Source organism: Prionailurus viverrinus, chromosome C1 (genome assembly GCF_022837055.1).
Source record: "Prionailurus viverrinus isolate Anna chromosome C1, UM_Priviv_1.0, whole genome shotgun sequence".
Lineage (NCBI taxonomy): Eukaryota > Metazoa > Chordata > Mammalia > Carnivora > Felidae > Prionailurus > Prionailurus viverrinus.
Window position 1 is genome coordinate 6,332,605 of NC_062568.1, and position 16,553 is coordinate 6,349,157.

Here is a 16,553-nt window from a genome sequence, read left to right on the forward strand (position 1 = left end):
CTGGTTGCATTATTAAAAAATATTGTGTGAAATTTCAGCCTATTAGGACAGAAATTTTGCAAATACTGCCAAGTTGTATTGCCCAGCCCCTTTCCTAAACAATAGTTTGAAAGACCCAGAAGTTTTCATAAAAACCCAAAAAACAAAGCTTTATCCGGCAACTTTACAAACACAACGTCAGGTACCTGCCACAACGATCCTCTCTGGAACCTGCATAACGACGCTAGCATTCGGAGCTCCTTCTTGGAATCCTTGCTCCAGATCAGCATTTGGTGGCGCTACCTTTAATCTTTCCGGGACCCTCATCTGCTGACTAATACCTTCGGTGTATTCCATTTCATACTGAATTCGACTAATTTCCGCCATCTCAGCAGCGCGGGGAGAAGGAAATGCTGCCCCGCTCACTCTGTGGGCAAGAATTTAAAGATGGGGGGTGTGTGTGACCACATGTTACGATGCCAGTCTTCCTAACATGGCCAAGTTAGAAGACAGTACCTTGTGGGAAGAGCAGAAGGGGCCTTCTCTTTTGCGAGTACCAAACACATACAAAGCAAAAACAAAAGAGCGAAGAAAACGATTTCCTCAACAGAATGCCTTCTCACTTTATGAGCTGAATTTGCACCTTGAAGACATTGCTTAGGAGCAAGTTTTTAAATCACTGTAAACCACAAAACAAATGCGCATGCACACACACACTTCCTCTCTTTCTCTCTGCACGGATATGCATGCTGCTTATAATTCAAAAATGTCTGAAAGAAAACTTAAATTAAAATCTCCTAATCAATCATTTGACGGAAAGCTGCTAGGATTTTCCAAAAATGAAATGAGAAATTGCTGTCATGCATGAAAAAAATAAAACCTTTTAATGATGAAAATCAGATTCATAAAGTAAATAAGGCTAATTCTCAATTTATTTTAAAAAACGTAGTCCCCTAAAAAGCACAAAATACAAACTAAAACTTCTCTTACTAAATGTATACCTGGTGACCGAGATGCAATGAACATCAAATATAGACTCTGTAGCAATAAATCCTTAACGGATGCGTTCATTTTGGGGGAATCAGAAGCTTCACATTTATTTGCAGTTAATACTGTATTTACATGTATATTTTTAAAAAGCATAACATGCCTTTAAGGGGAGAGACAGTACCGACACATGGAATAACCTTCTAAATTAGAGAAGGACCCATGCTTCGGGGAAATGCCGAAGAAAGCTCCCCCCATACACAAAGTGCTGGTGAAAGTATAAAAGATCAGCCTATGGCGATCAGCTTTCAAGCCACAGTCTCTCAAGCCTATAATAGCAGCTCAACTGAATAAAGTGTCACTGACCTTCCTACTGGTGTATCACTGCTTGCTCTTTCACTCATTTGCAACACAGTACATACACATCTAGAACAGCTATTAAAATATTGCTACCCTGTGGTTCAGTTTACTTTATGCAACAATTCCCCTACAGATCTGAACTTTTTTGGAGGTGAACATAACAACACCAAGACTGCTTTTCCAGCTGTAAAAAAGAAAGAATAAAGATCAGTATTTCCACAATTCATTTTATTACAAAAAAAAAAAAAAAAAAAAAATGAATAAAAGTAAATATCCACTTAAAATGATCTACTAAGACCTGATCCACAAAATCACTTTTCACATTTCTACTAAATAGTTATTCTACATCTGAAAAATCATGAAGATGGTTTTATGCACAGTCACTATTTTATGATTTTGCAAACGGGATAAAGCTAATCAAATATATAGAAGAATGTGAAGTCAGATTAAAAACAAACATCTTGCCATAAAACTCCTTTGATCGTTATATTCTGAAGGGGAATAAAAGTCCTTTTCTTTTTTAAGACAAGCACAACACAAACGAAGAAATCACGACGAGAACGTAAAGGTCAGAAGTAAATGTACTTGACGTGGCCTAAAAAACCGATGTAGAAGTAATGGTTTCTTTAAAAGGAAATGACTTCAAAAGCCAAATTATACTGAATTTTCAGCAAAAAGTATTATATATAAATCAAGGGCAATAACAATTAAAGACCGTTATACCTGGGGTAAAGGCCAGTCATACCTGGGGTATCTCCTAACCTGCGTGTCAGAGATATGTTACTACCCTTGACCAACCTCACTCAATGAGATGCTGAGGACAGTTCTTGGAGGTTGCTTAGGGAGCAACAAGTTACTTAGGGACAAGCGGTTAATTAGTAATTACGACCGCTAAACTGCTTCCTTTATTCTTTACCCAAAGGTGTGAACTTTGAGGATCTGGCATGCAGATGGCTTAAAGACTAAGAAAATAGAGGCAAAAGACAAAATTTTTACTCACAAATGTGTACCAGTGGCTGCTTGCTATTCGGCACTATCTGCTTCTGTGGTTCATATTAAATCCTTTAACTTCCTTCAAGGTGCCTACGCTGGATTTAGAGCCACTTTTGTCCCTAAGGGAGAAAAACAGGAGTTAATTGAGAAGCGACATGATACCAACGTTAGGGACGCATTGCTGGAAATCCTCTAAGTGATAAGTCACCAAAGATATACAACCTTACATTAAGAAGCCAATAATGAAAGAAAAAATTAACAAGCGCACCACCAAGTTTAGTCCCACAGCCAGGGCCCTAAAACCATTCATCAGTTAGTGCAAGATAAAATAAAGAACCGTCGTCATTTCTGATGTGAATTTAGAAAGATGTGGCAGATGAAAAGCATTTAAATATAAAAGAATCTTAACAATTATGTGTAAATGCATATACACATACAAAGGAGGAACAAATGTATTGGCTAAATTTTCATTCGGCTATTTTCATTCAATACGTAATTTAATTTCCTATTTATTTAATTTCATTCACAACTTTCCTTCAGTGTTTGAATTTGAACCAGCAATACAGGCACATGCAAGAACACACAGAGAAAATACAGTGTCCCACCAGATCCTATCCTATAACCACCCAGGTCCCCACGGGCAACCTCTATTATCAATTTTTGTGCATCTTTCTAGAAGAGAACCTCTTGCAATTCTTGGGTGCATCTGAAACACAGTAAAAGCTTATCTTCAACTATGACACAGAAAAGACATATCTCAAAAGGATTATCGTACTGTGACATTATAAATTGAAGTTTTATAATAATATGCAAGGGCCAAAGATCACCAAACAACATTATATCCCTGAAATGTGCTATTCCCCCTCCCCCCGCCTCCGTTTACTGCATTTCAGTCTTCTTACTGGCTTTCCACTGGTACATCCCACTGAGCCTCAACATTTCATTCTATAGCAACATCTGGTCTTAGGAGAATCTCTCAGTTTGTAAAATATCACAGACTTAGATCATAAAGGTAGACACTGAAAAGACAACTTCTGGAAAAAGCCACATTCTCCTGCAGCCTATCTGAGCTACCTAAATTTAAAAAGTAAATGGTCTGGGGTGCCGGGGTGGCTCAGTCGATTAAGATTCCGACTTCAGCTCACGTCATGATCTCACAGTCCATGAGTTCAAGCCCTGCGATGGGCTCTGTGCTGACTGCTCGGAGCCTGGAGCCTGCTTTGGCTCCCTCTGTGTCTTTGGCTCCCTTCTGTGTCTCCCTCTCTCTCTCTGTCCCTCCCCTGCTCATACTCTGTCTCTCTCTCTCTCTCTCTCTCTCAAAAATAAATATTAAAAAAAAAAAAGTAAATGGAGCTTTTCTAAGATTTAACACTGCACTGTCCTAATTAGATAAGAATCTATTTTTCCCCCCTCATTCATTAGACTATAGCATGTTTGGTATTATGTTTTGGCAATACATAAAATAAACTTCTCATTTGGAGCTAAGACACTAATTCCTGAGGTTCTGTAATTAGAATCTACTAGGCAACCGGTCCAAAATTCTCCACTGTATAACTAAGGAGACCAAATCGCTCTTAGAATCATCGATGATCTTAGACCTCTAATTTCTAAGCCTAGTACTTCACAAACACAAGTAACTTACCGATTTCATAGTTGTTTTCCACATTCAAACTATACGTTTTCTCTTATCCACACTTCATTCTCCCTTTATCTCAACTTTAAAAAATACTGAATAAATGTGTTTTGAAAGGAAATTTTACATAACTCCTTCAAACCACGGATCTGATGTATCTGTACATACATGTAACAAAAACATAACTATTTGAAACAATCCTTATCCATATACTACCTAGAATCAAGTCAGACCCCACTCATGGAAAGTGTCCCAGTTTTGGGACACAATGATTCAAGCTTGACTTTAATCTCTGTATCAGAACACTGGAACCCAGAGAAACAGCCCAGGAAGTCACGGAAACAGCTTGGGTCAAATTGATTGTGGTTGCAAAGCTTTATAAAATGCTCCAATTATTTAAAAAAAAAGGTGTCTGGTTCTTTATCACCTGTTGTGTGGACCTAGTTTAAGGTTTTTATATAGGTCACCCTGTTTCAGTTCTCTTTTCAAGCAACTAGACAGACGGGTGTATTAGCAAATCAGGGTGTAGCGATCCAGGATTAACTGCAGTGTTTAAAGAAATGTCACTGAAAACTTAAGAAAAACATAAATTATCAAATTTTAAAGTAAGGCTGTGCATCCACAGAAAACAAGTTTCAACACCAGAAGGGAGGAAAGCAAGAGCTAAACTGTGCAATCCTACAATGGGGCAGCCCTATCAGACAGGAAGGGACAGAACACACAATTTCCTTTTGGAAAGAACAGCAAAAAGCAATTCGAATGCGTTTGAAACCCAAAAGATAGCAGCAGCTCCTACACATAATTTAATTACATGGGGAAAGACTACTGAGTACAACCAAATCGTTCTAATTCTTTCCAAACCCATTTTCCTGAGGGTTTTTTCCTTTGGGATCTCATTCTGTGTCAAATCGACACAGAAACAATTTTGTTTGTCTGTTTTGTTTTTTTAAAAATTTTAATCTAAGGAGAGAAAACATTTAAGGTCCTTCCGATCAAGTCTCTCAGTGGATGCGAGGCTTGAATACAACTGGTTCCACATTTGGGAACAAGGGCCCTGGGGCTTTTCTTATCTGCTGCAACCAAAAGATGCCACCACTTTGAAAGGTTCCTCATCCCTTACACAGCGCCCCTCGCTCTAACGACGCAGGACGCGGCCCGGGGTGTTCCTGCACCATCCAAGGGGCCTCGCCCTGCAGACCAAGGTCAGAGGCTCCGAGGAACAGGCGCTCGAGTTCTCCTCCGGCTTCCCAGCTCCTGGAAGGGAATCCGAGAAGCAACTCCCACCGTCCACACCTGGGAGAAGGCTGCTTACAAGACGGACCCGGCCAAGGGGCCTCCCGCGGCCGACCAGCTACCAACCAGGCCTTCCTTTGCGAACACGTCATTTTCCACAAAGTACAAACCAGAACCCCAAACTGTCAAGTCCGTAGGCGGCTGGTTCAAGGTCATACCGAAAGATGCCTCGGGGGCCTTGGCCGGGAAGGATGAGGGAAGACCACAGCAGAGCTCCGCGTTCAAGCTCTCGGGACGCCCCCAAGGTTTCTCAACGCCCTCCCCCAAACTATTTTCTAGCCAGGAAAGTCCACATTTGTGGTCAAAATGAGACCCCGAGCTAGAAAGGCGGGGAGAGGTTAGCCCGAAAAAGCTCGCAGGAGCGTGTGCTGCTCTCCCTTGAGCTCCTCGGGGACCGCGGAGGCGGCAAGGCCCCGAGGAGGAGGAGGAAAGGCCAGAGCCCGGAGGTCGGGACTCGGGGAGACCCCATGAACGGGCCGGGGTCACCGAGGGTCCCTCCGCCGGCCGGATGGTCACGGCCGCGGCGCCAGGCCGAGAAGCCGGCTCGGGCCGCGGGTCCCGGATCGGGAAGGCATCAACACTCACCCCTGGGCCCGCTGGAGTGTCTCGGGCGAGGGCCGCCGCCCGTCGGCTCCCGGGGCGTTCGGGTGGGCGCTCCCAAAGGCCGTTGGCCGAGCGCACGGAGGCGCCCGGTCAAAGCACCGGCCGGAGCGGCCCACAGCGGGCCGGCAGAGACGCGAGAACGGCCGGGGCTGGCCCTTGCCAGGAACCGTAGCTGAGGCAGCTTCGTGGTCATGTGACACGGGGAAGGGCGGACGTGAGGCTCACGCACAGGAACGGGGGCAGTGCGACGGCGATACGGGGACATCTTTGTTGAGGGCAAAGAGCGCCAACCGCAGGCAACAAAGCAAGGGCGGTGCAAATTGGCTTCACGCTTAAACTTTATTGGCGTTGGTGATCTTCAAGACCCACGTGTTTACAAGGTAAATCTTCGGTAGCCACTTAATATGACTACTTTTTAGAACTATCTGCACCCAAATCTCTGTGGTGTGAGGCCTAATAATCTGTATATTTCGCCAATTCTGGTGGTGATCCACGCTCCAATTTTGATTTCTAGTCGAGCCCTCTAATTATTAGATGTCTTTCTTGAAAAACAGTGGCCCCTGCCCCGAGTGGCTCCTCCAATCCTTCAAGATGAGAATGCTGTTAAAAGAGAAGTTAGGACTCAAAGTAGTTAGCAGCCTTGTTTAGCTTTCGGAGAGCCCTCTCTGGATCTAAACCCCTAACTACTAACTTCGGGAAATTCAGTACCATACTCACCGACATTGGTACGGACTGAAGCAAATCACGGAATGTTTTATATGCCTGGATTTTAACAAACAGCCCAACAAGGACATACACATGAGTAGGGACTACTGTAGAATCTAAAGATATTCCAGAGATGTTACCATTCTTTTAGTATATGTTTTAGTATATGTGCTGCCGAAGCGAACACTCCAGTCACCAAGTTTTAAAACTCTGAAGCTCTGAAGTCATCTTTCACTGTCTCCCAAGTGCCCGCCCCCCCCCTTCAGATTCCCTCATCTTAATACCAGCTGTCCACTTTCTCTGTCCATTCTTTTCCCCCTGCTAGACCATTACCCATCATCTGGGCTGATGACCTTTTAACTGGCCTCCCCATCTCTACAATCATTTTTTCCCCTCTAATTCTTACTAGAGGCTGGCAAAGAACCTCATTTTACAAACTGTGACATCCCAAATTTGAAGCCCTAGGTTTAAAAGAAATTGATGATTCATAGTTCTCTACAATTCAGGAGTCCATAACAGCAATCCAGTAATTTTTAAAAACACTTGAAATTATGAAATAGCCTGGCAAGGGCAGTATATAAGACACTAGACCTTCTAGGTTACCATTTATATGATCATTTTCTTTTGTCAGAATCTTCACTGGCTCTTATACCAGCCAATGAAGTACAAGTTCAACCTGGTATTTGAAAGTCTACCTAACATGGCCCTAACTCCTACTTTATTTACCACTTTATTTACCACTTTATTTACCACTTTATTTACCACTTTATTTACCACTTTATTTACCACTTTATTTACCACTTTATTTACCACTGTTTGTGTATGTATGCGTATGTGATGTTTCCATATACAGAGAATACATATATTCCATATGTTATGTATTCCATGTATATTCTTTTTTTTTTTTTTTAATTTTTTTTTCAACGTTTATTTATTTTTGGGACAGAGAGAGACAGAGCATGAACGGGGGAGGGGCAGAGAGAGAGGGAGACACAGAATCGGAAACAGGCTCCAGGCTCCGAGCCATCAGCCCAGAGCCCGACGCGGGGCTCGAACTCACCGACCGCGAGATCGTGACCTGGCTGAAGTCGGACGCTTAACCGACTGCGCCACCCAGGCGCCCCCCATGTATATTCTTATAGTCTCTGTATTCTTGACCACGAATTATTCTCTGAGATAGCTCCATGCTTTCCTAACTACCTACCCTTATCCATGCTGTTCCTGACACCTGGAATGCTATCGTGCCTTTGACGACCTTTTGCTTCTTGGAATCTTGACTAGCCTTAAAGGACCACCTAAAATATTCCTTGTTTTATAATTATTTCCTGAGGCCTCCAATTTTTGAATCACTATTTGTTGTTTCTTGTAACACTTATCACATTCTGTCCAGTATTATCATTAATCTATGTATTCGCCTTATTTTTTGTTCTGTGTTGAGACCACAGATGAAGCTCTGTGTTTGAGACCAAGGTCTCTGTGTCTCACTCATCTGGATGTCTTCTGTGGAGCCAAATATCTTGAGCATCGTGTAGGTCTTGGGTATAAAGTGATAAGACCCATTTCCTGGTTTGGCTGACAAACTGTAATTCATGATAATCCCAAAGCAACAGTTCTACAAAGTCTTTGAGCAATGTCAGCATTTTTACCTTAGAGTCTGCAAACACCCCGAGAGAGAAGGTCATATTTATGTGAATGTTTAAGATTTAGTCTGGTTATACAACATCATTTATTTTTTACTCCGTGTTTGGTTGTTTCTCACTTTTCAGTAGGCAGAGCTGGGAATAGGGTGAAGTGACCTAGGCACTGTTAATACTCTGCGAGTGCCCTGTCAGTAGGTTGCTAAGAATCCGTTAGAGACTGATCACTATTTTCCTTCCAAACAGGCTTGTAAGTAGAGAGAGAACGGCCACTGTCATTCATTCCTCTACTTGCCAGCAGTAAAAATAAGTTCATTTAAATAAACATTTTTTTTTTGGCTCAAAATGTTTTCAATTTAGATTTTGGGTCCAGTTATGAGAATACTTCTAAAATATGTATTTGAGCAAGAATTTTCTTTGTCTTAGAACTATTACTCAGGATTCCTGTTCATTCACCTTCTTCCTTTGATTATTTTGATTGCCATTTAACACAGCCTGAAAGTTCCTTACTTACAAAATTTCATATTTTGCATGTGAGAAGCATTCCTCTTTACTGCTTCTTTACATTTAAAATTTTACAAATATGTTTCCTTGAATGAGGAGTATTTGTATTATCAATGGGAAACATCAAAACGTATGACCCATAATTTCGGTCATCTATACATTTTCTTAACTGATTTGTAAAAATTTTTTAAACACCCTAATAGAAAACGAGCAAAGATATGATCAGGCCCTTCACAGGAAAACAAAAACAAGCACTAATAAAAAATACTAATAACAAAGCAAATATTCATTAAATGTGACAAATCACTGGTAGTGAGAAGAATATAAATTAAAATGGGATAGGCAGAATTGTAAAGTAACAGCAATACCCAGAATTGGTAAAAGCGTAAGGACATGGGTCATTGTTGATAGAGCTTGAAATTCTCACAACCTTCCTGGAGAACATTTTGTATATATATCAAAGACCAAGATTGTGGGAGTCCTTTGATGCTATAATTTTCCTTCTAGAGATTGATCCTGAGGAAGTAACAGTAAAATTGATATGAAATCCTTACAATAGGGGGTGCCTGGGTGGTTCAGTCAGTTGAGTGTCCAACTCTTGATTTCAGCTCAGGTCATGATCCCAAAGGTCATGGGATCGAGCCCCACGTTGGACTCCACACTGAGCATGGAACCTGCTTGAGATTCTCTCTCTGTCTCTCTCCCTCTCTCCTTTTTCCCCTCTCCCTCCTTCTGCCCCTCTCCCCTGCTTGTGTGCTCTCATTCACTCTCTCTCTAAAAATTAAAGAAAAGGGGCGCCTGGGTGGCTCAGTCGGTTAAGCGTCCGACTTCGGCTCAGGTCATGATCTCGCGGTCTGTGAGTTCGAGCCCCACGTCGGGCTCTGTGTGGACAGCTCAGAGCCTGGAGCCTGTTTCAGATTCTGTGTCTCCCTCTCTCTCTGACCCTCCCCGTTCATGCTCTGTCTCTCTCTGTCTCAAAAATAAATAAACATTAAAAAAAATTTTTTTTTAAATAAAAAAAAAAAATTAAAGAAAAAAAAGAAATATGTACAATATATTCATAATAAAACTAAATCAAGTGTCCACCAATTGGGGATTCATCGACTTATGTAGTAAACCCATGCAATGAACTGTGGTGTAAATAATGATTACTTCTTGTCTATTGATGTGAAAATATGTCCATAAAGTATTAAGTTAAAAAAAATCTGGTAACAAAATAGCATGTTTTTATCCCAAGTTTGTTTAAAAACATATTTACAGGGAAAAACTCTGGAAGGGCATATACCTTATTTATCTTGGGTGAGCGTGACGGGTTAGATCATGGCAATTTTTATATTCTTCCTAAGTTTGCATCATGTGTTGTTTTAACAGTGAATATATATTATTTTTACAACTCAGAAAATGATCTCCATTTTGAAAAAAAATAAGACCAGATGTCATTTTTTCAATTTTATTTTTAGACAATACAATAAAATAATTTTTAACTATAATTACAGAAATATTAGTACATTACAACATTGTAATGTTGTCAGGATATAATAATATAAAATATTCAATATATTTTAAATATATTTCATTTGGTTATAGAGTAAACATTAAATTAAGTTTAGTTGCAGTAAGTTACATTTGCTGCATAGAAAAATCTTTGTAAGTTAAATTAGCACTGAAATTCAAATTTAGCATTATTGTAATACTTTCATAAATAAGTTAATAATGTTTACCTTGCAAAAAGAGAGACCTCTGAGAAATCCATTATTTTAGCACACTGTGAAATTCCAAAGTTGAAGCCCCAATTTTAAAAGAAACAAGGTATTTACATTTTATCTACAAAGGTAAGTCTGCATAACACTATAAGCTACTCCTAGGCGTCTGGAAAGCCAGGCAGGGGAGCTGCGTTTCAATGGTCAGTCTCAGACGTGTGACATATGGCAGAGCAGCTGTTAATGGCTTCACTGGAATGTAAGGCTTTCGTACAGCCTGTCTTTGTCAGAAGTTAAACACTGATAAGCGGCCAGAGGAGAGGAGTCCTTTGGCTGTAGCACCAATCTAGGGCTTTCCCGGATTAGTAAAATTAGCCGACCTTCAGGGCGTTTGTGACCTGGGACTTCAAAGAGAGGGACAGATGGAGCTATAGCAGCCAGCGGTGCCAGGTAACTGCCCGCAGAATCTTGGCTGTTTGCCTCCAGCACTTGTTCTAACATGGAGTGCTTTGGCAATCGCCTGGAGTGCTTGTGAAAATTCACATTTCTGGGCCTTACCCCCTAGAGTTTCTGATTCTGCAGGTCTGCGATGCCCTAAAATGGGCATTCGTAGCAAGTTCCCAGATGCTGCTGCTGCAGCTGGTCCAGGGACCACACTTTGAGAACTACTGGCTTACAGAGGGTTTGTGGACGTCAGTTAGCCCTCTATGCCATTATTGTACGATTGGGACCGTAGGGTATTTGTAGAGCAAAAAAGTCTTAATATGAGGTGAGTCTACGTAAACTAAGTAAAATGCACTTTATAACGTTCAAATGTACAAATGTCTTGATGGCAGTCATGTGAGCAGCGAAGGATGGGAACCACAGTCACAGTGTGTGCTGTCCTGTGCGGTCACACCTTCACTTCGGAACTGAGACAGAAGCAGTGACCTGAATGTGAATATCAGCACCACCGAGGCCACCTGGGGGGATCAAGAAGCATCTTCAGAACTTTGCCTCAGGATACCTGGCCTCAGATCCATCAGAGAGTGTCACCATCAAGTACCAGTGGTTTCTAGAGTTTTGCAGACCTTTGTTTTCTTAACATTGTTCCTACCTGGCTTCTGCAATGCCTAAGAGAAGCTAGATATCCTGGGCTTTCCCTGGGCAAAGAGCTTATTTGTAAACCTTTACAGAGATCTACTGAATTATGCTGATGGCATATAACAACAGTGAAGGACAGTGACAAAGGAAGAAAAGGGGGAAAAAAACCCCAGCTCGGATATGTGGGAGTCTTAACGGCAGCAGTAAGTTCATCACCTCTTCTGGATTATCAGGTCAAAAGCAAGTCTCTTTTTCTCCCCCTTACTAGCTATAATTTAGCACCATGCCTGGGACATGGCTTGGTGCTGAATGAAATGCTTGTTCAGTTGAATTAAGTAACCTTGGGAATGTATCAACACACTGAAAAGCAAATTTTAAGACCTATATCTGCCAAACTATACAATTTGTACATTAAGATTTTTACACAACTCTTTCCACACGGTTGGTAAGAATATGTAATATAAAACACATTTTTTTTTTTTACAAAAAAAAAAGAATTAGAGAAATAGCCAGGGAATTAATCTGGAAATGCCCAGGTTAAATGGAATATGAATGGATCACAGCAAGGGAATAATACCTGGAGCCCGATTAGCCAACAAATGTCTTAAGTTTTCTGACCATCTGTAGGGATGGGGTTAAAGTGCACATTGAAGAAGTAGTGTCCTTGTTATTTGTGTGGGTGAGCTGGTAAAACGGAAGTGAGATACATCGCAGAGTATGTGTATAACATCAGCCTATTAAAATTAATTCAGTAAGGGTAACCATGGGAACACAAGCAGGTTGTACTGCTGCAGTGAAATGAATTCAATGGAAAAACAAAGCTTTAAAAAAATATGAAACCCCCTTTTGGCCTTAGGGAAACCCCCTTTTGGCCTTAGTCTTGGGGACCTTTGAAAGAGCCCTAGAATATCCATGAACCTTAGTTCGGTTCTGGTTTCCTCAGGCCTTCGGTTACTGAACGGGTCTGAAAGTACAGTACAATTCATGAGGCTCTATTACTCCACCTGCCCCCATCTCCTTCCTGTCCCAGGGGCTAAAGTTTTAGGGAGGGGTTGGTGGCACAATCTCAAAGCGATTTAGCCTCCCTGAGTCTCAAAGACTGGGCTAGAAGGGGGCAAATCCAGTTAACTTGTGGCATCAAACTTTATACACTCGCCATGGAGCTAGCGCACCGGATACGAATGGAAGATGATCTCAGTGGTATTTTTGGCCAAGTCTGCCTTGCCACGGGAAACTCGGCAAGATCGCATATTTAGATACCCGGATGGCAGAACTGACGTAGAAGAAATGCTTTGTTGTGTGGGGAAACAAATAGAAACTTTGTAGTAAGTCATCACAGAACCATACTGTTTGGTTAGAGAAAACTTCCCAAATAAATGCATATTCTGCACCATTACTTGGTTATTTAGGACAAAAAAGAACAGTTCTGTTTTCTTCACTGTCTTCTCTTCATGCACACCCGACAGCGACTTATTATCTTTTCTAACTCCCCAGCTTTCATAGTTGATGGAACAGGTTTTCTGAAATAAAAGCAAAAAACAAAAAAATCTCATCAATATAGATAAAAAGGGAGTATTTGCTGGCTTTGAGGTTTGTTAATAACTATTGGAGCTCATCAAATTCTATTACAGGAGGTATATTGTTGCGACATTTTATAATGTTGTTGACATTTTATAATTTAGTTGTGTTTCAGCAGCAGTAAGGAAACATAGGCTGTGATGCAAACTCACAAATCCTCTGTTTTGTAATAAAAACCACGCTTACCATTTAAATAGTCTATATTACTCACAAGTCTGCCAGTGCAGTAAATTAAGAGCAGCAGATCGGTTAGTGGTTTTGTTTGTCACTTGCTAGAAGTTTATACACAAATGTTAAATATGTTTGGTGGTGACAGAAATCACATTTTGGAGGTCTTTATTGGTGCAGTAGTACAAAGCCATGGCTATTTGTTCACTGTAGGACACTTGTCACTGCGAGTGCCAAGCTAAACTGGATTTTGTTGGCATGAGATCTTTCCGATGTTCATCATCAACACCCAGGTAACGAAAATCTAACAGGGCAACCTCTGAATAAGTCTGTGATTGAGTCATCAGGTTAAACTTGACTTTGAATAGTTACCTGAACATTCTTTTGGGGTTTAATGAAGCCAACCAGAAACTGTAGGAATTTGAATAGTAGTTGCACGTTCCTCTTCCATGACATTCTATAAATGGACTGGCTCGGAATTCTTCCAGACAGGACCCGGGGGATGCCAGAGCCTGACCTGCGCCCTCAGAACCTGCACTTGTGAACTGTCAAGGTAAAAATCTCTGAATAAGAATTCTGTTGTGGCGTTCAAGTTTTCAATGCTCTACTCTTGGGGGGGGGGGGGTAATAGACAATAAGAAAAGAAAATAGCATGAACTAAACTTCTTATGCTTCGTTACCCAGATTTGCTAATACTCTAGCTACCTTCCAAGTTGAGGGTAGTCATCAAAAAGAAAGCAAAAGCTATTTATTCTGCCTGGAATGCACCTTTTCCTCAGCTAGCTTGTTCTCAGAGTTCAGGGATCTGCTTAAATATAACCTGAAGAAGGCTTTCCTTGACGTTGCCCCTTTCACAATCTCTCTCCTTATCTTTCCTTATTTCCCTTATAGTACTGATCACCCTCTGAACTCATCACTATGTTTTCAGTAAAGAAGGGGGGATAATGTATCCTAAATGATGCTACACAAAATATGAATAACCACCCACCACATATGTGCAGCTAGCACAGTCACTGATGGTCAGTCCATAGATTTCTTCATTTAGCACTTAGATCTGGGGAATCTCTTTAAAAGTCTTTTTCTCTTAGTTCCCGTCTTCATAGGAATGTCAAAGGGGCACAGTGTAAGGCAATACGATTTTGGAGCAGACAGACTCAGGTTCAAATCCTAGCTTTACCACTGACTAGCATACCACTGCAGATAACAGAAACTACCTTTAGGGTTTCCATAAGGATTACAGAAGATCTATCTATATAAAACAGCTGCCAGCTAAAAATATAGGCATTCCATTACTAATATGGTATTACTCTTCACCTAAATGTCTTATTTAGAATTTGTGGATGAAGTCATTTTTTTTTAATGCTCCTTTATTTACAAAAAAAAAAAAAAAACCCAACTTGCTTTAAAAAAAGTATCTTTCTAGAGTTTCAAGCAAATGTCCATGGCACGCTGTGTGCGCTGACATCAGGCGGCTTCATTCCCCGGCGGCCGCCTTTCACCCCGTCCAACGTAAGATTCTAGGGGCAATCTTTACTATGACTTTGCTGTTCTTTCCTCCTTACCATGATAAAAGAGAATCCTTTCCAGAGAGAAATCCAGCCGTGAGGACAGGAGGGAATGTCAGTGGTTTGGCTGTGGATAGCTATGGCCATCGCAGGACCTTCACAGACGGTGCATCTGTAACACGAAATGAAGAATGTGGCATCCCCGCTCTCACGCACTGCGATGTACTTGCTGCCCTACGTTCCGTTTCAAATGAAGTGACTGACCTGGTCCCATCACAAAGCTAAGGGATTAGATTTTTACCTGCTAATATAAGGCTCCAGGGCCCTGCCAGTAATTGGAGCCATGTCCATTGGCATCAGAGCTGGTGTTGACAGCCAGTATGAATAGTCATTTCGAGATGCAAAATTGCATACGTCATTGATGTTACAGAACAAGAATGGCATTGTGGTAAATCGCTGCAGGCAGCTGCCAAGGGTTCCTAATGAAACATTAGACTGAGTATCACTGTCAGTAAATTAAAATCATTTTGAGTATCCTTGCTAGCTAGAGGCTGATTAAAACAACCTATGGCAAAAATGAGAAAGGCAACACAAAAGAGTTACTTGCAGAATGTGTTATTTGCAAAGTTTTAACAGTGACAGAAATCAAAGATCCAATAAGCAAACACATCTTCCTTCTCCCACCCTTGAAACTTCCTGGGACCCTTTCTAATGAGCCTAGCACTTGAGGACTGGTAGAGGTCTGTTGGAGAAATGTCTTTTACTTCAAAATATTCCCAGTTCTTCCTATGCGTATAATAGCTAATAACTAGACAAAGCTTGAGAAAAGATGCTACTTGTAAGACTCAGAAGCAAACGTGATTTCAGTGAAAATTGTTTGCATTCAACAGGACGAGCTAGATCAACATTTCACAAGCAAGGCTCCTTCCAGGGCTTCACGTTTCCAGAATGAAAATTAGACGTGAGGCCTGTGTTGTCTCATTCACGGTCTTCAAGGAGTGCTGTCAGGCACTCAGGGTTGTTTTCACTTAGCTTCAGAGAGAAGTACCCCATGCTATGAAAATTGACCATCTGTATATGGAAGAAAATGACTGAAAACAAGGACTGGGACATTACCCAGGTCTTGTCCGTGGGCTTGTTCATTTCCTTGTACAAAAAGAAGAGAGAACCCACTATAGAGCGGCTGTGTGCCTTCTGGGCAGGAAGGGATGGCTGTAGTCTGACTGTGCCTGGTGAAGATGAAGCCTCTCATGGCTGTTGCAGTTGTGGGTGGTCCAATGTCTCCAGGTTTGCCCTTCAAGCCTGGCAGTCCATCCAAACCAGGGGGTCCTTTAACAAACATGGTATACATGTTGCAATACAAACAAAACCTCAAACTCATTTTCCGGAAGTACTGATTTAAATGTTTATGTATATCTGTTAAGCCCCTCTGTAAAGGAGTCCTAAAAAAGAGGGGCTTACAAAATGGCCAAACAGTATTAAATGTCCACTAGTTTATCACACGATACCTTATAAATATTTGTGTATATTGCATGATGAGTTTTTGAGATCAGGTCTTTTTTTCCCCTTCCCCAATTTTTTTAATGTTCATTTATTTTTGAGAGAGAGAGAGACAGACAGAGAGAGAGAGAACAAGTGGAGCAGGAGCAGAGAGAGGGAGACACAGAATCACAAGCAGCCTCCAGGCTCTGAGCTGTCAGCACAGAGCCCGACGTAGGGCTCAAACCCATGAACCATGAGATCATGACCTGAGCCAAAGTTGGACGCTCAACCAACTGAGCTACCCAGGCGTCCCAAGATCAGGTCTTTTTTATCTTTGCATTCT

The 16,553-nt window shown here is 41.4% G+C and overlaps 2 protein-coding genes across 18 annotated transcripts in view; both read right to left on the reverse strand.

Moving 5' to 3' along the window:
- The window catches only part of MFF (mitochondrial fission factor), a 34,227-nt gene extending 28,239 nt beyond the window's left edge, over positions 1-5,988 (reverse strand). The window contains exons 1-4 of one of the 14 annotated variants that reach the window (XM_047872299.1): positions 5,831-5,988; positions 2,327-2,438; positions 1,333-1,510; positions 186-406 (exon numbers count right to left, since the gene is read on the reverse strand). In XM_047872299.1, coding sequence (XP_047728255.1) covers positions 186-406; positions 1,333-1,370 — 259 coding nt within the window. In that variant the 5' untranslated portion in view covers positions 1,371-1,510; positions 2,327-2,438; positions 5,831-5,988. Of the gene's footprint in view, positions 1-185; positions 407-495; positions 1,296-1,332; positions 1,511-2,326; positions 2,439-5,830 lie in introns of those variants that run through there. The other 13 variants (XM_047872304.1, XM_047872301.1, XM_047872305.1 and 10 more) reach the window with 13 other exon arrangements.
- A 4,408-nt stretch (positions 5,989-10,396) lies between these two features.
- COL4A3 (collagen type IV alpha 3 chain) overlaps positions 10,397-16,553 on the reverse strand; it is a 138,261-nt gene continuing 132,104 nt past the window's right edge. For all 4 annotated transcript variants that reach the window (XM_047872294.1, XM_047872296.1, XM_047872293.1 and 1 more), the window contains 5 exons: positions 15,845-16,057; positions 15,030-15,207; positions 14,786-14,900; positions 13,596-13,768; positions 10,397-12,997 (listed from right to left, as the gene is read on the reverse strand). In XM_047872294.1, the coding sequence (XP_047728250.1) occupies positions 12,913-12,997; positions 13,596-13,768; positions 14,786-14,900; positions 15,030-15,207; positions 15,845-16,057 (764 nt within the window). In that variant the 3' untranslated portion in view covers positions 10,397-12,912. The remainder of the gene's footprint in view (positions 12,998-13,595; positions 13,769-14,785; positions 14,901-15,029; positions 15,208-15,844; positions 16,058-16,553) is intronic.